This window comes from Tiliqua scincoides, chromosome 1, assembly GCF_035046505.1.
Source record: "Tiliqua scincoides isolate rTilSci1 chromosome 1, rTilSci1.hap2, whole genome shotgun sequence".
Lineage (NCBI taxonomy): Eukaryota > Metazoa > Chordata > Lepidosauria > Squamata > Scincidae > Tiliqua > Tiliqua scincoides.
The window spans coordinates 161051185-161075952 of NC_089821.1; the positions used below are offsets into that span (position 1 = coordinate 161051185).

Below are 24768 nucleotides of genomic sequence, written 5' to 3' on the forward strand. Positions count from 1 at the left end.
CCATAGGTCCAGGACTGGTTGCATAGGCCATTTCACCTTTAGCCTCAAACTCTCCAATACAGGGCAGGCAATAGGTTCTGTACTGTACCACTCAGACCGGGGGCTGACTCTCAGTTCATTGGGAAGTTCCCTAACCATTCTGATCCCCTATGAACCAGTCAATTAATAATTTCTAGCAAAGCATACAAGAGCTACTTGTTAAGGCAAATCTATCACATATGCAAGTGCACATACTCTATGGCAGTCATTTTCAACCACTGTGCCATGGCACACTAGTGCGCCGTGGATGTTCTGCAGTTGTGGGCCGTGGATGGTCTGCCATAGACGGTCTGCAGGTGTGCTGTGAGTTTGGGGGAGGGTCATTTGTTAGTAGGGCCACTGGGGGATGTGAGCCCCTGCTGTCAGTGGGTGTGCCTTGTCAACTGTCAAAAGACTGATGATGTGCCTTGACAATTTTAGTGCCTTGTCCATGTGCTGTGAAATGAAAAAGGTTGAAAATCGCTGCTCTATGGTATTAGAAGCAGCAGAAAAAGTAGCTAGATGTGTGATGCAACAATACAAGTGCAACCAGTTGCCCATGACATAAGGGAACTGACAATACTGCTAATGACTGTGCCAAACAAAATTTACAGCCAAACTGGTACATGAAACACAGGTGACCTACTGACTCAATATTTTGTTGATCAACATTTGTAAAATGCAAACCAGATTAAAATTTCTAAGTAATTTCTCAACTGTTTTGCATTTTGCTTCAGTTTGCTAGCATTTACATTCTTCCCCCCCCAGCTTACGCATCTGATGAAGCATAAAAATCCTCTCCCAACCATAAGCCAGGCCCTCTCATAGGATACCTAACTTCTTTATCTTTTTGTTACCACACACACAGCTGATTCTGAAATTCAGCATTTTTTCCTGCTAGCCTCTCGGTCTAGTAGCTCTTGCCTCACAGACATTCAAACTAGTTTCATTAGTTTCAAAAGACGCACATTTACTGACTGCTGAACTCATTCTGGCTGTCCAGTTATTTATCATGACATTTTTTCATCAGAGCCAAAATGGATAGGATCAGACAGCACATCTTTTAAATTGCACTTTAATGCAGGGATTTTATGAAGATGTTTGATACAATGTATTTTTCCCCAAATAATTGCTACTGTCATGCAGTCCTCCCATTGTATTCTCTTTTTGAAAAAGAACATAAGAACAGCCCCGTTGGATCAGGCCATAGGCCCATCTAGTCCAGCTTCTTGTATCTCACAGGGGCCCACCAAATGCCCCAGGGAGCACATCAGATAACAAGAGTCCTGCATCCTGGTGCCCTCCCTTGCATCTGGCATTCTGACATAGCCCATTTCTAAAATCAGGAGGCTGCACATACACATCATGGCTTGTACCCCATAATGGATTTTTCCTCCAGAAACTTGTCCAATCCCCTTTTAAAGGCAACCAGGCCATATGCCATCACCACATCCTATGGCAAGGAGTTCCACAGACCAACCACACGCTGAGTAAAGAAATATTTTCTTTTGTCTGTTCTAACTCTCCCAACACTCAATTTTAGTGGATTTACCCTGGTTCTGGTGTTATGAGAGAGTGTAAAGAGCATCTCTCTATCCACTCTGTCCACCCCCTGCATAATTTTGTATGTCTCAATCATGTCCCCCCCTCAGGCGTCTCTTTTCTAGGCTGAAGAAGCCCAAACGCCATAGCCTTTCCTCATAAGGAAGGTGCCCCAGCCCAGTAATCATCTTAGTCGCTCTCTTTTGCACCTTTTCCATTTCCACTATGTCCTTCTTGTGATGTGGCGATCAGAACTGGACACAATACTCCAGGTGTAGCCTTACCATCGATTTTTACAATGGCATTATAATATTAGCCATGTTGTTCTCAATACCTTTTCTAATGATCCCAAACATAGAATTGGCCTTCTTCACTGCCGCCGCACATTGGGTCAACACTTTCATCAACCTGTCCACCACCACCCCAAGATCTCTCTCCTGATCTGTCACAGACAGCTCAGAACCCATTAGTCTATGAGTGAAATTTTGATTTTTTGCCCCAATGTGCATAACCTTACACTTACTTACATTGAAGCGCATCTGCCATTTTGCTGCCCATTCTGCCAGTTTAGAGAGATCCTTCTGGAGCTCCTCACAATCACTTTTGGTCTTCACCACTCGGAAAAGTTTGATGTCGTCTGCAAACTTAGCCACCTCACTGCTCACCCCTGTCTCCAGGTCATTTATGAAGAGGTTGAAGAGCACCGGTTCCAGAAAAGATCCTTGGGGCACACCGCTTTTCACCTCTCTCCATTGTGAAAATTGCCCATTGACACTCACTCTCTGTTTCCTGGTCTTCAACCAGGTCTCAATCCAGAAGAGGACCTGTCCTCTAATTCCCTGACTGTGGAGTTTTTTCAGTAGCCTTTGGTGAGGGACCGTGTCAAACGCCTTCTGAAAGTCCAGATATATAATGTCCACGGGTTCTCCCACATCCACATGCCTGTTGACCTTTTCAAAGAATTCTAAAAGGTTTGTGAGGCAAGACTTACCCTTACAGAAGCCATGCTGATTCTCCCTCAGCAAGGCCTGTTCGTCTATGGGTTTTGAGAGTCTATCTTTGATGAGGGATTCCTCCATCTTACCCGGTATAGATGTTAGGCTGACCAGCCTATAGTTTCCCGGGTCCCCCCTCTTTCCCATTTTAAAGATTGGTGTGACATTTGCTATTCTCCAATCCTCTGGCACTGTGGCCGTTTTGAGGGACAAGTTGCATATTTTAGTCAAGAGATCAGCAACTTCATTCTTTAATTCCTTAATAACTCTTGGGTGGATGCCATCAGGGCCCAGTGACTTATTGAGCTTTAATTTATCAATGAGGTTTGAAACATCTTCTCTTTTAACCTCTATCTGACTTAATTCCTCGGTCAGGAGGGGCCGTTCGGCAAGGGTATCTGCCCGAGGTCTTCTGCCGTGAAGACAGATGCAAAGAACTCATTTAATTTCTCTGCCATCTCTAAGTCTCCTTTTATCTCCCCTTTCCCTCCCTCACCATCCAGTGGGCCAACCGCTTCTCTGGTGGGTTTCCTGCTTAACATACTTGAAGAAGCTTTTATTATTCCCCTTAATGATGCTGACCATGTGCTCCTCATAGTCTCTCTTGGCCTTCCGTATCACCTTCTTACATTTCTTTTGCCACAGTTTATGTTCCTTTTTATTCTCCTCATTAGGGCAAGACTTCCATTTACGGAAGGAAGCTTCCTTGCCCTTTATGGCCTCTCTAACTTGGCTGGTTAGCCATGCGGGCACCCTCCTGGACTTTGTAGTATACATTTCCACTGGGCCTCTATTACTGTTGTTTTAAGCAGCCTCCATGCACTCTGGAGAGATTGGACTCTTTTTACCTTCCCTTTCAACCTCCTTCTAACCAGCCTCCTCATTTGAGGGAAGTCCGCCCGTCGGAAGTCAAGGGTTTTTGTTAGAGAATTGCCTGGTATTCTTCCCCCAACGTGCACGTCAAAATGGATCGCAGCATGATCACTGTTCCCCAATGGCTCAGTAACATTGACATCTCTGACCAGGTCCCGTGTACTGCACAATATTAAATCCAGAGTCACCTGTCGTCTGGTGGGCTCCATGACTAGCTGCTCTAAGGCATAGTCATTTAACATGTCAAGAAATCTGGTCTCCTTTTCATGACCAGAACACAAATTGACCCAGTCTATATGAGGATAATTGAAGTCCCCCATGATTACAACCCCGTCCCTCCTTGTCACCTCCCTGATCTGTTTCCTCATTTCAAGGTCCCCTTCCGGTTTCTGGTCTGGAGGATGATAGTACGGCCCCAGTATTACATTGCTCCTCAGGCCTGGTAATTTAACCCACAGAGATTCTATGGTGGAGTCGGACCCGCCTTCAATTTCTACTTTGCTGGATTCTATCCCTTCCTTAACGTAAATGGCCACCCCACCTCCAACACACCCCTGCCTGTCCCTCCTGTAGAGTTTATAGCCCGGGATTGCAGTATCCCACTGATTTTCCGCATTCCATCAGGTTTCTGTTATGCCCACTATGTCAATGTTTTCTGTAGTCACCAGACATTCCAGTTCTCCCATCTTTGCTTAGAGACTTTGGGCATTTGCATAAAAGCATTTGTACATGGAATGCCCCAGGATGGCTGCTTATTAGCTCCTTTGCCCCTGCATCCTCTCACTGTGCCAAACCGTCTACCACATCCCATCATGCTACCATTCCCAATTTCTTCTCCTACTCTGGCTTTACCTTGTTGTTCTCTGGAAAAAGCATTCCAAAACCTTTTTTTCTCCAACAATATAGCTGCCAATTGATCATGGTCTGATAACAGTGCAATATTGCTATGTGAAGATGTACAGAAGGGAAAGAACCAGAGTGAGACAAATCTTTAAACACTACAAAACCTGGGAGCAATTAATTATTTAGATGTTAACCCAACTTTGCAATTAACACAAAAAAACAAAGGGCTGATGTCAAAAACCAATTTGCACTCATGCAAGGGAAGGGGACAAGTTTCAGTGACCCCATCCTTCTCTTGGCAGCCCTTCCCCCAGTGCTACATCCCATCCATCCCCAAGTAGTGTGTTTTCAGGGAGAACAAGAACTGCTTCACTATTCCCTTTTAAAGTGGATTGGTGTGCTATGTCCTGAGAACCAGTAGAACAGGAAAAAATGGGCCATACCAAGGGCAACAGTGGCTCTATCACACCACCTTCCACACTGTGGAAAAGAAAATGCATTCACGCCACTGTTCCCTGGAGCACATGCACATTTCTTCCTGCCCTAATACTGTCTCTGGTAGAACAGGTTGGGCAGATTTTTGGAGTGCTTCAAAAACACCTGCTGATCAATGATGAAAGCAAGAGAAAATAAATGAGTACATACATCCCAAGTACTGATAGTTCTATCATAACAACATTTTTCCCCTGCAAAGAAGAAAAAACCCACCCAAACTATCTGTCTCCAATCCACCCCCAACCTGGCCTGTTTCCAACTGAATAAGGTGAGTGTTTATTCTTTTAAAAATACTACATTTGTTTAAGGTGTATTTTTTTCCATGTCTTATACGTTGTTGAGTATTTTCATTGGTTTTAAACACAGAAAAAAGGGAACTTAACATGAACTGAATTGTTACTGTTCATCATCAGGCATTTTGGGGATCATATGCACTAGAATTTTCTTGCCTTCACTGTGAGCTCTTGAGAAATACATATGAGCAATAACATCTTGTTACAGTCTTACGTGACAATTTTAATAATACGATTGTCTCATCCCAATTATGCTTCTTGTGCTTTGACTCTGTTCTACATTTAGCTCAATGCTAAAATATTGTAGTTTTCTAACTGGACTAGTTTTTAAAGTTTCTCAAAATACAAAGACGAATACAAGGGAAGTAAGGAAAGCTTAGGAAACACAGAGTGATGCAAAGGGTGGACATGTATCTTCTAATTCTAATGCCCATGAAGCACATGCTCCTGGTGATGTAACAATGGAGGGTGTGCCTGGGATTACTAAAGGACAACAAATGGCAGGAAAGAACAAATATGTGGGTGAAACGCCTACAAGCTTAACTCGGAGAGCTGCTTAATATCCTGAGTTGCTGCAAGGAATAAACAATTCATGAAGACTGCAACACCCCACAATGCAGATAAGATACTGACAGTGGAAAAACTTCCCAGATCCTGTTAATACCAGAAGCAACCAAGACCTGCAATGCAGATGGAATTAAGTTCTCTTGGGAAGAGAAGCTTCAGCCATATACATCAACGTTTAGCTGGCACTAAGAAGATTTTCAGAAGTTCTGAATCTAGGACAGCAATTTGGACAGCGCAACATGAGCGGTTCAAATTGTCCTTGCCCCACTCCCTAACCACCCACACTTCAGCTTGGAACAGTTATTACATCCTGATCAGAGTGCATCATCATAAACATCCAATCATAAAACTGATAGATCCCAAAAGGTCATCAAGTTCAATTGCCAACCAGCAAGCATGGCCTTTCATGCGGACACCAGTCTCCCACAGATCACTTCATGTTGTTGCTAGGCCATAGTGTGCCATACATAGAGTCCATGTACTATAGAAAGGTGCCAATATAGAAACCAGGGAGACAGACCAGGGACAGATTGCACTTGCTCCCGGTGTGGAAGGGATTGTCACTCCCAGATTGGCCTTTTTAGCCACACTAGACGCTGTGCCAGAACCACCTTTCAGAGCGCGATACCAAAGTCTTTCTAGACTGAAGGTTGCCAATACAATATAGAAAATAGCTCTAGATTATTCAAGCAATTATATATGTACTCAATTTTGCTAGAGGATAAATGCAGCATTATTCAACATGAATAATACTTGGCCGAATAGAGCAAACCTTTGGTCACCACATAGTCCTGTGTGACAGATGTGGAAGAACAACATTATCAAAATGACAAATAGATGGGGAAGCATATATTACAATTATTAAAGCATTCTAATTCCATTTTCTCTCCCTCTCTCTCACACACAATATTAGAATACAGAGTCAAATAGTAAATTCAGTTTAAATTTGATCGACATTTCAGTAAGCCTCTTCTCTTTCTCTGTTAAGCAATGCTTCAACAGGTAAGGACAAGCCAGAGTTTCTGTTACACAACAACAGATTCCCCGATAGACCTGATTATAATAAATGTCAGAACTGAACTTCCTCCTCAGCTCTTTTTAAAGAGCCTCACCCTTGCTTACTGTCATTTCTGAAGTTGTTTCAGGAGTGAAACGAAAATGCTATGGGTACACCTGCTCATTTCATTATTTCTGGAAGCTATTAAAAAAAATGAGTGAATACAAGATGCTCAAGTGCCCCCAAATGTTAACCCGACAAACAAGAAAGTTATTTATAGAAGGAAAAATGGTGGTGGGAGGGGGGAATGAGAATGTACATGCTTTGTCTAATACAGGTAACACAGGTGCAACTGGTAAATAGACCTGCAAAAACATTAAAACAGTCTTGAAACCTTGATTGTCCTTCTGGTTAAATGAAAGCGAATGGTAGTATTTTTCAAAAAGGAAAAACGTTTTTAAAAACAGCCCCCACACACATTAATTTTTTTAATACCCCCTGCACCCATTACATATTTGCCTTCCTTTACTGTGGCACCAAACACTCCTGTCTCTTCCTTTGCAAATGCTAAGCTGCTTGTCATGTTCCTCTTCTGCAAAGGAATAAGTTCACAATAAGTTCTGCAAAGGAAGAGACAGGAGTGCTTGGAAACACAGTAAGTATAGGTTTCCCTTTTATCCATGGTTTTGGTATCTGGGGGGGGAGGGAACATATCCCTGGCAGATATGGGGGGGCACCTGTATACTGCTTTTCAACAGAGTTGTCAGAATAGTTCACAGAGTAGTTTACATAGTATAATAAATAAAATGATTCCCTGTTTCCATAGGTCTCACACTCTTTAAAAAATACAGAAGAGACACCAGCAACAGCCACAGGAAAAGACCCAATGCTGGGGTGAAGACGGACAGTTGCTGTCTCCCTGTTGAATATGACACCACTTTAAAAGATGCCTCTTTGCCCAGTTACCGGGGTGTGCCAGTTATCATGGGTGCAAACCTGATTCATTTGTTGACTCATTTTGTCTGTGGAGAACAGTTGAGGAGCACCCCACCACAACCTAAAATGCAGGAATGGGGTTCTTGCTGAGGGTGCAGAAGACTAGATGGGAGAGGCAGGTGGGAAGCAAATCACAGTTAAAGTAGGAGTCCAGGCATGGAAGGACCATGTGGCCCTATCTTCCTGGGAGTAAATCCAGGAGAAAGGAAGCACAAGGATACCAGACTATGGGCCACAATGCTCTCCTAGTCAGCAACAATGCCAAAAGCCTGTCTGGAAGTCACGACCTACTTGTGAACAAAGATGTACTCACATATGGTGGTGAAACAGAACAGGAAACAGGTGTGGCTTAGAGCACTGCTTATATGAGTCAGAAAACAAAGGCCAGAAAAAAACACAAGGAGAAGATGCTCGATGATAACTGACTCCCTTCCAACCTTCCAAAGCTTTAGGCAACTGGTTGGGGTAGTCAGCAAGGAGCATCGTAAGGGTACCACAAGTCATGCAGTATTTCCATTCTGTACATTCAAGAAGCTGGTGTGCTTTGGAACAGACCCCTTGGCCCATTTAAGTTATGAAAAGATTTCACTTAATAATGGACCATAAATAGGTATGCAAACAGATCTACTCAGGTCTTTTTACTCTCACGTTCAGTGAAAATTTTCAGAACTTGCAATTTCTTTCACAAGCAATCAGTGGGAATCTTTATTTTTCTTCACTAAGGAAGCAAAACTGAATGCCACCATGGAAGAATTTGTAATCAAAAATGAAAGGGTGAGGCACCTGAAAGAGATGACATCTAATTAATAAGCTGTCCTAACTTCTCCTTTTCCCAAACAACAACTGGGAAACACTGAAGGAAGCAACATCAAATGCTTTTAATTTTCACTACAATGTTTCTAGCCTACAGTTAAAGCATGAAGAAAACAGAGATGAAGGGAATATCTGCAAGACATAATATTCACTAGAGATGTTAAGCTGAAATTGCCAGACAAAACCTGCACTATATAAAACATTTCCAATGAAATTAAATGTCACTTTTGTAGTTCCAAAATTCTTAATATACAATAATAGAAAAGCTTAATTTAAAACAATGAGGCAGCTGGAATATCAATGGCAATGGACCAAACATGGCTAAAAATAAGGCAAATAATAAAAACTTCCCCAAATACTTCAAAAGCAGGAAACCTCAACATCTCCATACCTATTTGTACAGACACAGTATCTTAGAGCCCAATCCTGGGCTCAGCATGCCAGTTCACTGCCGGCACGCACTGTTGCTAATATGCCATAAGGCATGTTTGCGAGCCCTAGCACCGGTGCTCTGCCAGTGGTAGCCCAGTGCCAGTCAGTGCTGGACTACCACCAGACAAGCACCAGAGCTCCAACACTCGGCAGTTGCCTGGACTGCCGAGCAGTGGTGAGGTAAGTGGAGGCATGGAGTGGGCGGGGAGGAGGCATTCCAGGGCAGGGGGAGGCGGAGGGAGGGTGGGGAGAAGGCAGGGAGGAGGCATTCCCAGGGGAGGGAGCAGGACAGGAGGGAGGCGGGACCAGGGGAACTTTGCTCCACCAAATCCAGAGCCTCTGTGTCAGGCTCACCGCCGACACACAGTCTCTTGCTTCTCCACCAACCTTTGGGTTGGCAGAGAATCGAGTAGCCCCATTGTGGGGCTACTCACTTTACCTGGAGGAAGGGGAAAAAGGCCCCTTCTCCCAAGGACCGCCAGCAGGATGAGGCGGCAGCCATTTTCGGCGCTGCTGCAGCCCTGTGCCCCGGGCAGCTCAGGATTGGGCTGAAACATTGTTACATGCACAGAGGCAACCTCTGTTCCTCTCATTTACTCTAAACAGAACAACTTTTTCAGCAGCAAAAAAGAAGGTACCACTGCCACACCATTTAGAACAGGGGTGTCCAAACATTTTGGCAGGAGGGCCACATCATCTCTCTGATACTGTGTCAGGGGCCGGGAAAGAAATAATTAATTTACAATTTAATATTTGAATAAATTTACATAAATGAATATATTAGAGATGGCACTTATATGAATGAATGAAGGTCTTGGAATAGCTCAAGGCCTATAAAAGGCTTTGCACAAAGCAAGGCCAGCCTTTCCTTCGCTACCACTGCTGCATCACAGATATGAATCAGCAAGTAGTGGAGGGAGCCCTCGTCCCAAGTTGAACAGTTGTCCTCATGCTGAGAGCAGTTGCTTCGGGCCAGCACGGGCTCCAGCAAGTCTCTGGAGGGCCAGAGGCTCATTGAAAACTGGAGGCTCCCTGACGGCCTGATTGGAAGCGTCTGAGGGCCACAAGTGGCCCCCGGGCCGGGGTTTGGGCACCCCTGATTTAGAACTACTGATTGGTGGATGGAATTTGTTCCCATTCTTTCCAAACTAAAAAGGAAACTGAAGCAGCCTACATAATTAAAAACAAAAATAAAATGAAACTTCATATCAAAAAATAACTAAAGCAAAACATAATATAATAAGAATAGCCCAGAACAAAGAATAATATTAATCAAATCAGTCAGAGATCCCTGCCATTCCCTAACCTTCATGTCCAAATGAACAGCTTAGCTAGGATGTGTATTCAGAATACAAGGAGTTTGGCCATGACCTAGGTCAATGTTCTTCAACCTGCAGTTTGTGACACCAGTGGGGTCACAAAGTCTCATTTGGGGGGCCATTGCAACCTTTCAGAGTCTGTGCAAGAGAGGGCTTGAATCCAATCCAATAATGGCACTGCCTTATCAAAACAGAGTTCTGAATATAATTCTGCACAGCTTCTTCTCGCTGTTTTGCCCCACAGCTCCTAAGGCCTGCCTTGCTCAGGTTGCTACTTCACAGGATTGCTGGAAAGATGCAAGAGGTAGGGGGAAACACATCAGACAGGGACAGGGGATGGGCGGATCAGTTCCCAGGAAGGAGGCAGGATCAGTGATAAATCTCCGGTCTCATAGTTTATTTGTTTCGGTCATGGCCTAAAAAAGGTTGAAGGCCACTTGCCTAGGTGACATAAAGAGGCAAGTTATGAAATTTCTAGTACCCTGCTGACTCATGCCATGCTATTTGTCAAGACCATTCACGTGGCCATGGCCAAGGGTGGTTCAAGGGACTGACCCTGGGTTTCCCACCTTTGGATCAGCCAATCAGAATGGTTCAATCTGAAGGACATATAAGAAGCTGGTTCGCTTGAGTCAGTACACTTCATTCCATCACTTTCAGGATTAACTTCAACATTGTTGAAGCTGCCCCTTTGTGGAAGGTGAGTCATGAAGCACTGAAGAAGAATCCTATGTGACTCATGTGATCAGGAAGTAGCTCAGGAAAATGTTTTAGGATTTATTGTTTGTCATTTTAACTAAGGCAAGTTTTATCTAATTGCAAGTACATGTTTTTGTCTATTTTACCAAGACCCCTTTTGTCCCTTTGGTTTGATCCTTTTAATAAACTCTTAGTATTCCAATGAAGCACTTGTCAGGTTTTCTCTGACCAGAGCAAAGAGCTATTTCTCTTCACCCTTGATGGTCACAGATGGCTATCAAGTGATATGGGTGCTAAGGGATGGAGACCTGCCTGGTCAGTTGGCTCCCCAGGTTCCTCCTCTGGCTCCACTGGACTTTCACAGATGCTATTTGCACAGGCACCACAAATTTCAAGAACAGTTTATCACCATACTTATAGTACGTTGAACATGACAGCACAGCAGAAAAGTTATTGCGGCAGGTTAAGAGGTGGGGGCACTGGAGAGACAGCATAGAGTAACAGCACACACAAGACAATGTCTGAAGGGCTGCTAAGTGGACCAGTGGACCCTTCTCCACCAAATAACCTACTTCTGAGATACAGACCTAACCATAAAAATTGTTTCCAGCTCAAACAGAACCCAGTTCTCTTTGCTTGCGTGCTTTTCTTAGAGGAGAAAACAAAGTGATAGTAAATAATTGTTCCAAATCAAAACTATTCTTCAGATTAATTAATTAGTAAGCAGTGAAAGACATCTGACCACCACTATTTTAAAAATGGTAAAATCAATACCATAGGGCACAATCCTAACCAGCTTTCCAGTATTTACAGAGTTGTGCAAATGTGGCGTGCACTGCATCCTGCAGTGCGAGGTAGTCAAGGGGGGGGCCTCCGCAAGGTAAGGGCATGTTTGTTACCTTACCTTGGGCCTGCATTGCGGCTAGGTCAGTGCTGGAATATTGGTTAGGACTGCACCCTTAGTTGACAAAACCATCATATATACAAGTTATGCAAAACCATCTTCACATTAAAAAGAGTAAATGAATAAAATGAATAAAAATCACCTCTACATGAAATATCTTTAAGTCTTCCCCACACACCTTCATCTCCTCTGGGAAATCTTTATAAGCATTCAGGTAAGGAATGTGACCATCCATCACTAGCCTGAATTAAAGTAAAATCAATATGAATTTAGAGATTTAGTTTAATATGCAGGAAAAAACTGCAAAGCTAATACAACATAAGAAATGACTGGTTGGCAACCTTCAGTCTCGAAAGACTATGGTATAAGCCTACAGCACCTGGTATTCCCAGGCGGTCTCCCATCCAAGTACTAACCAGGCCTGACCCTGCTTAGCTTCCAAGATCAGATGAGATTGGGCATGTGTAGGGTAACAGTAAAGAGCCAAGAAATGACTGAAGAGTCTAATACCTGCTAAAAGTTATTTATTTAAATAGTGCATTTGAAAGTGATCTTTATTTTATGGAACTATAAAGATATAAACAACTGGGTACAGTCACGCACCCTTATTGTACAACACAGTGATTTGGACAAGCTGTTGGAAGTGGGCAGGACTATGCAGACATATCCATTGTTATCCAGCCATGCTTACTATCCACAGCAAGCTCTGTCCACTTTGCAGAATGAGATCATGCCATGTTAAAGCATGGAGAGAATTCAACAGAGCAGGTTTATGGTCTATATCTGTGTTTCTCAAACTGTGTGTTGGGACCCACTAGGTCCCCATAGTGGACCATAGTGGACCAAAATAAAGCTCCCCATCTTGTTCCTGTTAATTTCTGGAGTATGTTGTTCCTGGTATTGATTTTTGTGGCTGTGTTCTTGAGGTGTGCCTTATAAGAGAGAGTCCGGTCCAGAGTTACTCCAAGGTATTTTGAATGAGGATTGTAAGGGAGTAGGTTGTTATTTAGATAGACCTTCGGGGCTGCATTGGCTAATTTATTATTACAGTGGATTCATGTAGTCACCGTTTTACCAATACTGGGTATTAACCTCCAGTCAGCAAAATATTTTCCCAGGATCTTGAGGTCTTCTGAGAGGAGGCCATCCAGCACCTCCATGTTTTTTTCCTGCACTGCTAGAGCCAAGTTGTCTGCATATCTAAATTTACGTCCAAGTCTGAGACTTGTTACTGGCAAGTCTGAGATGCACAGGTTAAATAGTGTGGGTGCCATTACCGAGCCTTGTGGGAGGCCATTGTTTAGCCTTCTTACCTTACTTGCATTGTCCCCCATTATGATCTGGAAAGATCACTCACTTAGCATATTGTTGACTAATTGATACAGTTTTTTTACAGGGGATGATGTGACAATTTATATTGCAGATCCTCCCTTCACATGATGTCATATGCCACAGTTAGGTCAATAAACACAACTGTAGTTTTTAAACCTTGTTGAAAGCCAGCCTTGATATAGCTTGTCAAGCTCAACATCTGGTCAACACAGCTAAGAATTTGTTGAAAGCCCGCTTGTTCTACAGGCAGCTGTTCATCTATTATAGGGCCAATTCTATTTATGATTAGTTTCTCCAAAAGTTTGTAACATGAGCTCAGAAGGGCAATTGGGCAATAACTGTTTACTCTGTCTTGCGGTTTACTGGGTTGCAGAACCGATATTACTTTAGCTTTTTAAAATTCCAGTGGAAGATGTCCACTAGAAAGTATGTCCAAGAAGAATTTGCCAAGCCACTTCCTTGTGCGTCTCCCAGAATGTATGAAAAACTCAGGATGGATGGCATCAAAGCCAAGGGCTTCGCTACACTTCAGACTGTTAATAGCTGCGTTGATTTCGTCGATTTAAAATGGGTGGGAAAATTTGGGAGACATCTGGGGCCGCCAAAAAGCTGTAAGAGCTCTCTTGATGGTAGTAGAGTGCTCTTCCCCCCTTGGGGCTTTGGAAAGGGATACAGCTTGAGAGGCTACTTGATCAGGGGCTACACTGGATATTTGTCATGCGGGTTGACTGGCACCACCCAGTTTCCTTAAAAGGTTCTAGGCTTTCCTGCTTGATTTGCTGAAATTTAATGATGAAGTAAGTTGTTCCCATTTCTTGCGTCCGGCTGCATCCAGACTGTGTAGAACAGGGGTGTCAAATTCATTTCATACAGTGGGCCGAACAGCATTCATGATGCCTGCTGAGGGCCAGGGCTAGTTCAGAAACGACTTCATGTATATTATTGTTTGTGGAGGTTGACAGTAGAGAGGTGTTTTCTTTTTTTCTTCTAATACATGTAGCTGCGCCATAACTGTGATGGTACGTGGTCCCTTGTAGGTCATAACCTTGGATCTTGCCTCTGCTGGATTGTTGTTCTTTGTTTTCTATGTGTGTCTCTTGAAGGATTGCCATTTCTATATTCCTTTCTAACAGAAATATAGAGATGTATTGGCTCTTAGATCTACTGAGCCCTTCAACATTGATTTGGCAGATTCTAATGATGTTCCCAATCTGTCTCATCATTTGGGCCTGAAAAGGCCCGTTTTGCTTTTCCTTTGCCATATTTTAGAAAGCCAGGAAATGTACTATGTCATCTGGCTGCCAGCTGATTGCTAGTGATTTAGCTCACACTTTCATGCTATCCAGGATGCACCACGAGGAGGCGAACTAGCATCACACCCCAGAATTAACACATATTCTGCTTTACCCAGTTTTAATGTTTGTATTACAGCAAAATCCTAACCTGCACCTGTACATCCAGGCTACATGGCCTGCACTATATCCTGCACAGGTTAGAAGCAGGTTGGAAGTCACCTCGGGGTAAGGGGATATTTTTCCCCAGCCTGCACTATGGGGCTACTCTGATCCATGGGGCTACTCAAATCCGAGAAGCCTGGTATAACACTGGATCGGCTGGGAGGGGTTTAGGGTAAGGTATGTGCTGCCGATTCCATCTCCTCTTGGGTCCAATCCTCCCTCATTCTGCCCTCCCCATCTCTGAACCACCCTCCTGCCACCCTCTCCCAGCCCCCATGCTGCATTTAATTATGCTGGCCAGTGCAGGGTCAGGATCCAGCCTGTCTGAGTCAGCACGGGCAACTGCAATGGCCCAACAGCTCACAAGTAAGCACAAATGCACCTGTTCAATGGGGGGGGGTAGGATTGGGCTATTAATTGTTGGGGCCTCTTTATCGGTGGATTTGCCCCATCATGAAAGCCAGACCCTTGGATGGCCCCCTGCAGCCCTTCCAGACGCAACTAGAACCTCATACCAGTCGCATCTGGGAAGACTTATGAGCCTTGGAGAGACCATGCGAGATGGTATGCGGCCTCTCTGAGCCTCAAAAAGTCACCTGGAGCAGTTTTTGGGCAACTTCCAGAAGTCACCCAAAAATCACTCCTGGGGCCATGCTAAGCCGTGGAGAGGCTGCATGCCACCTTGCGCAACCTCTTCAAGGCACAGAAAGCCACCCAGAGCAGTTTTCAGGTGACTTCCAATAAAACCAGAGCCTTGGAGAGGCTGCACATGGCCTCTCCGAGGCTCAGAACGGCTGAGCATGGGTGGGCTCTGAAAATGATAGATTTCATTATCCACTAAAGGATAAAGAGGCTCCACCTGCATAGCCAATCGTACTATACTCTGCCAAGTACAAAATACTATAACAATGCAAAATTGAAAGGAGGCTTCATTATACATTGTTTATACCTTAAGAGATCTGACAGCGTAATTGATTCTCTCAACCAGAGCAATGCCAAATAGCAGAAAGCCAGGGTCATTGGCATTGACATTCTTAGCTCATCTTTCTTCGTTCTCAGTAAATAGGAACTTCCATCCACAGATCCAGACCAGGTAGATTTTCCTGCAGGAAAAGTGACACATGATACTGACTGTCTTATCAATATTGACACATATGCACATGGCAAGCACACTAGCATAATATGCTTTGCTCCTAGTGGGAACTCTGTTATCCTGATCAGTCTGTCACAGGCAGAGGACAAAAATACACAATGTTAAAGCAACTGACCTAAGTTATGCAATACAGGAGAAAGGAACAACGGAAGAAAATGCAGCTTGTGCTCGTGAAAACTTTATCTTGTTAGGAATTTTCTATATTAGCCAATATTGCCACACTAATGTAGGTGTATCCTAACCAGTCAGATGGAAAATTGAGGATGAAAGAATACATAAAGCTGCCAAAACCACAAATTAGAACTGGCTCAAAAAGTGTGTGAGCATATCAGCAGATTACACCTCTATAAAAGATTTCACTTCTCAGCATCGCCAGAAGGATAGTAAGAGAACTGATGTAATCTTTAAAGATTACAACAAATTATAAAGTGCACAAGTAGCTTCACTTAAAGTACAACCATTCTACACCAGTTAAGCTGGTTTTTAACTAAAAATGTAACTCAAAATACTGGCCCAACAAGGAAGAACGAATCATAAATCTTATAGTAAATGAATGGGAGAGGAAAAATGCACGCCCAAAAGATCACTTAACACAGGTGTTTAGAAAAGTGATTTAGGAAAAGATTAATCTGAAGTGAGAAAATTCAAGCCCCAAGAAGAGTGGGAGAGAAAGTAACAACTACTTCTTTCTTCTTTAGCAAGGGCATAACAAAAGACACTGTAAATTGACATCTATCTTTATAGAGGGAATGAGATTTTATGTTGTAAACCTAGTAGATGTGGGCTATTGTATACATTTTGAGGCACATTTTCAAGCCCTAACGCAAGTAAGTATAATCCGTATAATCCGGTCCGTTCTCTAAGGTCATCAGAAGGGGTCCTGTTGGTTGTGCCGTCATTGAGAGTGGTGAAGGGCTTTTCGGTGGTGGCACCTGCACTGTGGAATTCCCTCCCCTTTGAATTGAGAGCAGTTTCCTCATCACTAGCGTTCTGGCGGGGCCTGAAGACTTTTTTATTCAGGAAAGCCTTCAAGGCATCATAAGGGCTGTTTTTATAAATTTATAATTTATGCTGCCATCTATCTTACTGTGTTTTTAATTGTTTTTAAATGTTTTGTATTTTTAATGTCTATCTGTATTTTTTAACTTGACTGTTAGCCGCCTTAGGTGCCCTTCGGGGAGAAAGGCGGAATACAAATCAAATCAAATCAAATCAATAAATAAATAAGTCCAAAAATGTGGCCTTTTAATATAAGCAACATAAAGAAAGCCTAATTTTTTCTGTTGTTACTACTACTATACTACTAACCCTGCGCCCCCCCCCAAATCTAACTCTAATGATTAGGTACTATCCAAATTTCCTACAAATTGATTAGTTACTGCATACCTTTTCACTTTTTTAAATTTTACATAGTTCAAACAATCAAAAACAGCAGTTCTATCAGTTTACTACATTTACTTTACTACCTCTCAAAGCAGCTGAAAATGTTTTCTCAGAAAATACCCTCTAGTGCATGGCTTCTAAAAGCCTAGAAGGAAAACACAAGAGGTGTTTTGAATGGCCATTGTGTATATGTGAGTCACAGAGTAAAAAGTATGAACCTCAGTTAATCCTTTCAATCATCAGTTCTGTCTTGCTCATGTACAGGCTGCGTCTCAAGAGCTCTGATGACTGAAACTCTATTGCATACTTCACATTCAGCCTGCCTTACAATAAGCCTTGTGTTCTATTTGTAGCCATAATGTTAACGCAGCAGCTTTTATTTTATTTGTTCTAGATTATGCAGGGCATATTAGACAGTCAGCACTAAACCTGGCACAACATACAATTTAAGACATGTCATAACAACCTACAAATTTAATAGGCTTCCCAAACAATGTCTATATATTGCACCAAATGGAGGGTTTCAACCTACCAGCTTGGAGAACAATAACCCAACAGTTAGTACTTCAAGATAAACATAAAAAAAACCAAAGCATCACATAAAGCCTAATTGTTACAGAAGCAGACTTTAAGGTTCCATTCATCAGCCATTAGTAAAATGGTGAAAAGAAGTTAAGATGCTGCTTTGAAGGTTAAGGAATCAAGATTTATAGTTTCTGATCCACTACCACTCACTGACACAACTCTGTTTTGGCCAGAGGTGCTCTTAAAATAATTTACTCAAAGAACACGTTGCAAGTAAGGATGATCACAGATGATCATTGAAACCTTTAGTATTACAAGAATGCATGGCCTCCCATTTCCCCTCCTTTACATACAAGAGGAGGAACATATAGGTTTCCACAGATTGATATTTGTTTCAACTAATTAGAGTTAAAACAAACCACAATTCCCAGCATGATACAAAATGGGAAATTTTAGTTTAGACAAAACAATTCCTCTTGCACACAAAGAAAGAGAGGGGAGCAGAGCACATGTGTGTAGGCTTGTCATGGTTCTTTCCTGTAGGGCTCAACCATGGTTTGCCTGAAATCTGAAGTGAATCCCTATATCAGTGTCTCTCACAGAGAGTATTGCTAGAACCTCAAGATAAAGATAGAACAGCAATTTCCATATTTGCTGACTCATCAATGAACACTTGTTAATCCTACTGATGATTTAAGTGCAGTCTAGTTTAATAACACACACTAATAGCACAATCTTAGGCAAGTCTACTCAGAAGTAAACACCATTAAGTTCAATGGGACTTACTCCCAGGGAAGGGTGTATAGGATTATAAGGCTGTATGCCAGCCTTATTAGAACATCCATTTTTACTAGTTTTTTTTTTTAAATCAAGATTAATATTCCACACATCCAGGTATCATGTATCATGCCATGCTACTAAAATCCACCCTTCCTAGAGGTTGCTGCTAAAATCCGCCCTTCCTAAAGGTAGGTTGCTCCCAGATCTTAAGCTTTAGCATTGGTTCAGACACTGAACGGACACCTCATCTGATCTTTATGAAATACTCATTGTCTGTACTAAATGCACACATACCCAATCTCCCACAAATAAAAAAGCCACCTGCTCCTATGCAATCTAATTGGCCCTCACCATTCATGTACGTTTTAGCTCAGTGGTGCTCATACTGTGGGTCATGACCTGATTTTTGGTGGGTTTTGAAACTGACAAGCTGATAGCTGACAAGGAAAATGTATTCAGCCCTATGGAAACAGAAATAGAGCAGCATATGTGTATTTTTTCCTCAGGAGTAGACAACCATGCTTCAGTCCACTTTGAAGGGCAGGCCAAGCGAAACACAAAGTTTGGTGCAGAAACTTTTAAACACCTAGAATAAGGAAAATGGCATTTCCTTATCTAAACTGATGACAAAGAAAATAACTATCCAAAGTATTTCTCTTACCTGATGATTTGCTAAGAGAAGAAACACCTCCAATGCTAGAGTCAGACATGGGATCTGTATCACTTGCAGAGCAAGGTAACCCAAGAAGTCTAGTAATATCTTGGTCCCTGCCCCCATCAGTATCGCTGTCAGATGTCTGTTTTTAAAATAAATGAAATAACAGAGATGTAAGATTCCAACTACACTGCTTTAATCCATGGCTCAAAGTTAAATCCTCTGAAAATATATATCTTTCTTAAAACAAAACAATTCAGTGGTTATGGGATTAATTTCACTTTGCCAAATAAATATCCAGTTTCCAATATGCAGCAGTATAAACATTCAAGAATTATGCATCTTGCATCAAGACAAACTGTATTCTGTGAAGAAATTATTTCTACAAAAAAATGGCATGAAAGCAAAGGTTACATCATCCAGCACATGAATCATTCATAAGTAAGGTTTGTCTTATTCTAGCAAACTTGGATACAATGTATGTCTGCCATCCCCAGGGTAACAATTGTCTTTGGACATGAAGCCAATACCAGCATTCTCATACAGTCACAAGGACAAACTTCTTACACAGTCTCACATACAACTCACTGGTTTGCGTAAGACATTATTTGTTACATAATGACAGGACACAGAAGACCAGCTCAGGATCATGCATGCCTTCATTCAGTTCATGTTCACCCTCCACATGCCCCCTGCACTGGAGCTGGTCTGAAATAACCTTCTCTGAGCCAGTCAGTACTAAGTGGAAACTGGGTTAAACCCATTTTTGCCCAGCCCACAGGTGTACACATTTGATCCCTGTTGCGTATATGCAACATTGGGTAGAAGAGGTGTAAGATAGTAGCAATAAAATAACAATACAGTACAGATAATGTAAACTCAGTATTGTGCCAGATTGGATCTTACTTTTCTGTGGGCAAGACAGGTCACATAATCATGAAGCCCGCTCCCACTCCCTGTGATGAAATTAGAAAATTCAATCCCACCTGAGCCACTGTGAGTCTAAGGCTGCAATTCCATACCTGCTTTACTGGGAGTAAGCTACATTATACATAATGGGACTTACTTCTGAGTAGACATGGTTAGGATTGCACTGTAATATAATTTGGTATTTTGCTTTGTACTTTCAGAATATATTTGCTGAAGAATAGCATATTTGGCTCCCTCTGCTGGATTCAAGGTCCCCAAAAAGACAGCTAGAAAATGGACAACTTGCCAGGATTACATTTATACATGTAAAACAGCAAATATTTATAACTGACAAGAAAGTTAAGGTACAGTACTTGCATGTTTTACTTATCCTTCATCCATGAGTGTCAGTAAAGCATAAAAGAAAGGTGTGGTTTATTTTAGGAGCCAAAGAGCTTCTGACATAAGAGCTCTTGACAAAAAAAAACCCTTTTGCTGGGTTTTGAGCACAGCCATATTGCAAGTTTGAATTTGTAAGGAAGGTACGTTATATAAAATTCTTGGACCATGTGGGTGTGGAAAAAAATGGCTATGTGCAAGTTCTGAATCTCATACTTACTTCATGCACAACATGATTGTCATCATTAACAGGTCTGTCACAATATACCTCCTTGCTCTTCTGCAGGTAGCGTTTCCATATATTACATAAAACTTCATCCTAATAAGAATACAAGAAGTTATTAGCCCAAGCTTTCTAAAGTGACTATGCTTTGTGTATGTGTGTATGAGATATATGCCTATGAGAAAATGAGCTTGTTCTGTGACTAAAGTGAAATGGAAACTGTTTCAGTCACTAGCCATTTGAAAGTTTCCTGGTATGTTGACTATATAACCCAATATTTGAATATTTCATGAGGGATAAACCTAGAAGTTGGCTTCCTAAGGTTTCTTTCTTCCTTTAGAAGAAATTCTTGCTCCAAAAGAAAATTATTCCTGCAGAAGGAAGGAAACCAAAGCATACAAACATATTTCCTATTTTTTAAAAGTTAAAAATATGTCAATTCTAAAAGGCACAGAAAATTCACTAATGTATTTCCATTTGATGGACAGCTGAAGTCAGGCATAATACCACATGATTAAAAAATGCATAATATACCTTATAAAGAAGTGTTTTAAAATGGTGTTATTTATTTTACTCAGAAGTGTTCAATAAGTGTTACTCCATTGTGTTCAATAAGACTTAGGGCACAGTCCTATCCAACCTGTGAGCACTGATGCAGCCATGACACAGAGTACAAGCAACACCCTGCACGGGGGGAGGGGGGCAGTCATGGAGGCCTCCTCAAAGAACGGAAATACTTGTTCCCTTACCTTGGAGCTGCATTGACACTGGAAAGTTGGAAAGAATTGGGCCCTTGCGCTGTAATCCTACCTTACTCACCGGAAACAAACATCTCCACTTACATAATCTGTTTGGATATACATTAGTTATTCATCTACACACACAGGTCACCATTCCTCAAGTTTATAATAAAGGTACTCAAGTGACAGACACCTCCTTCCCTTGCCTCACTTCCACCTGGCCAAATCAGGCAATTTTTAATCCAGTGTCACTCTATTTGTAGCTCCACCTACACTGCTCTATGATATCAGGTTGCATTACAAAGAGCAGAATGTGCTCTTGAAGATAAGCATGGGGAAGTCACAGATGCCTTAGCATCATGATATAGTATGCACATATCTCAAGTAAGGAACGTCATCGCTGCCAATATTTAGATATTACATTTAGCTGTTCAACATTTAGATAACAAAAGTAACACAGTGGGCCCTTGGTATCTGCAGGGGACCCAATTCAGGACCCCCCACAGACACTGACTTCCACTGATAATGTAATCCATGGAAGTTCCTCACAGGACCTCCCAGATGTGACTGAAAGTGACTTACAGTCACATCAAAGAGGTGTTCTAAGGCGTGGGGAGGCCATGCACAACCTCCTCACACCTTAGAACACCTCCCTGAAGCAACCAGAAGGCAGTCCATGTGGAGTCAAATCCACAACTGGCCCTCCTTATCCATGAGTTTGACATCAGTATGCTTTTCAATACTATACACGTATGTGAACACAATGTTTCTATAATATTGCAGCCCACCTAAGCCAGTAACTCAGGGCAGATAACTGACATAGGAATTAATAAGAATTAAGAAGTCACTTCCACAGGGCATTCTGGGGACTGTGGAGGCCAAAGGAGTGGGTTGTGGGCCCAGCATGACCTAGAAGCAGCTCTGGGGGCTACCAATAAGGCACTGCAGCATAACAGGGAGAATCACGTTGTTAAAAAGTTTGGGAACTGCTGTCCTATATGCTCTACTCCATAAATCACTTTCCCTAACTCTGTCCTGCCACTCTGCTGCAGATATGTTATACACAAGGTGCCTTTCCTTCCAATATACATTGCCCATTCATCAGCCCCACACATGGAGGGGAAATGTGAGAATATAGGATCTTTATGAACTGGTTACAAAAAAGAGAAAGCTAAGTTTAAGCAGTTCCTGTGCAAATGAGATTTTCACAAAGATCAATATCCTTTCACTGATATCTACAAAGCAGCAATGAGAGTTAAAACATGAATTCCAGATTTAAATCTCAGTCATGACCATACTTAAGCAAATCTTTGTCTCTCCTGTACGCCCTGTTGCCCTGCTTTCATAAAACACAGAATATATGACACTTGTGCAGTCACGATAGCAACCAATGTGCTAGGAGGAAAAGTATTATGAATCTATGGTTCTACTGCATTTTGCCAAGTACAGAATGAGTGTTCAGAAAATGCAATATCCTAACAACAGAAGCAGAACCTAGAAGGCCCAGAGCACAGTGAAATGAGAAACAACAGTGCCTTCACTGAACAGCATGCAGCTCATAAACAAAATCCCTAAGTCACTTCCATGTCCATTGCAGTTTGCAGCATTTGCCAGACTGGACAAGCGAACTTGTACCTTCAACTTTGAAGGAACCCCTAAAGACTGGAGAGCCTCAGCTTGTTTCCAGAGTATGTATTGAAAGCCTTCACAGATGTACCATTCCCAGCCTTTATCTAAAGAACAAGCAGAAATGGAATGTTATGGTTAATAGCTTATATTTGCCCAACAGGAACATAAAGCGGGATATAAATTTGTTGTTGCTGTTAATAATAATAATAATACTTGCCATTCCTAATTTGTATATAATTATGGCAGTTAATCAATTAGTGTCTACCAAATCAAACATAAAAGATAATGGCAGTCTTATCCAAACAATTTGCCATCACATGCACTCCTCTTCCTGATGAGAATACAGTCCCATATCCAGAAAGATAATTTGTTCTAGTTATGGAACCTGCATTACCGGAAAAGAACACTGCTGAAACAATGACGGATGCTAAATCCCTGCAACCACTCATATAGACTGAATGCCCTTCTTAAAAACAAGATATTTGCTCTCTGTCCTTTCCTACTCCTTCCCATAGCTTACAAGCTGCAAACCCAATCCAGTCCTGGCAGTAATAAAAAATAAATAAATCTTGAAATAGTGTGTGATGTTCAAACTGATCAATGCAAGTGTTGGTGCTAGTCTTGTTTTAATTCCAGAACCAATATATACAAGGTGCTTGGGTTGCCCTGAGGTTAGAATTAGAGTTCTCCCTACACATTCCAGTGAACAAGCCTCCTGCTAACATTGCTTGCTATATCGTTAACACTATGAGAGTGCACTTGGTGAAACCAACACACACAACATGATGACAGAATTTTTGTGAGCATGTGTTTTAAATGCACAAACTAAGGCAAGATAGAAAGCTTGCTACTCAGTGCATAATCCCTTTTGCTTGTCCTTAAAAAGTGCACTTGAGTAAATAAACACTGGACATGCTAACACAGGTTGTGCAGCCATGAGAGTAACGTGATGGGCTTGGGCAAGTCTCAGCTCCACCTATTTGTAATATTGGCGTAAGGAAAGATTAGAGAGTTATAAAACACTTTGTGAGGTAGAAAGTGCTAAAACACCGAACAATAAGAACTGGGAAAACACATTTGGAGCCCAAATCCAGATCCAATCTCTCTCTTGGCCTTAAGAGTCATCATTAATTTGCATCTTCTGACTGAATCCTCTTACCATGCGTATGCAGTCATAACAGTTTGCAGGGTATCTTCACAAATGACAAACATCCACCCTGCCACAATGCAATTCTTCTACAACACTACACTGCATATCTGAAACCATCTTCCTCAATTGTGAAAAACTAGTCCGTTTCAAGTTTGGAAATCATGACTGCTGAAAAGCACAATAAAGATGTACTTGTTTTCCAAAGTGTCAATAGCATCCCATTAAGTAAATTAATTACCATCCCAAGAACCAATGAGGAACAGATTTAGAAAGAGCCTGCTCAGAAAGAGAGGTGAATATTCTGAGAAAAATGGGAGGAAGACCAAAAGATTCAAGGCAGCTTATGCGGGAGACAGAGGAAGAAGGGGTCCTGTTTTGTTAGCCAGTGAATTGATCATTGACTTTTTTAGGATGATACTTAAATCAGCCCTACCCCATTATGGACATGCATGTTCATTCTGGCCCCTCTCCTTACTTCCTGGTTTCTTTCTCTATGTATGGCAACCTGGTGAGTTAAGGACAGAGACAGGATTTGAATAAGGGAAGTCCTGGTCTCTTAGCCACTATGCTAAACATCTCAGCCTATCCACACTTCTACTACTAAACCTACATTGAAAGGTATGCACATACAATTATCATTGTGCAGG

General features: G+C 42.0%; 1 protein-coding gene and 1 pseudogene across 2 annotated transcripts in view; both read right to left on the reverse strand.

Moving 5' to 3' along the window:
- The window catches only part of TAF1B (TATA-box binding protein associated factor, RNA polymerase I subunit B), a 47535-nt gene that overhangs the window by 15517 nt on the left and 7250 nt on the right, over positions 1-24768 (reverse strand). The window contains exons 4-8 of one of the 2 annotated variants that reach the window (XM_066612077.1): positions 22978-23075; positions 20600-20698; positions 19078-19213; positions 15525-15678; positions 11965-12028 (exon numbers count right to left, since the gene is read on the reverse strand). In XM_066612077.1, the coding sequence (XP_066468174.1) occupies positions 11965-12028; positions 15525-15678; positions 19078-19213; positions 20600-20698; positions 22978-23075 (551 nt within the window). Of the gene's footprint in view, positions 1-11928; positions 12029-15524; positions 15679-19077; positions 19214-20599; positions 20699-22977; positions 23076-24768 lie in introns of both variants that reach the window. The other variant, XM_066612068.1, reaches the window with a different exon arrangement.
- On the reverse strand, positions 12154-12267 carry LOC136637349 (5S ribosomal RNA; annotated as a pseudogene).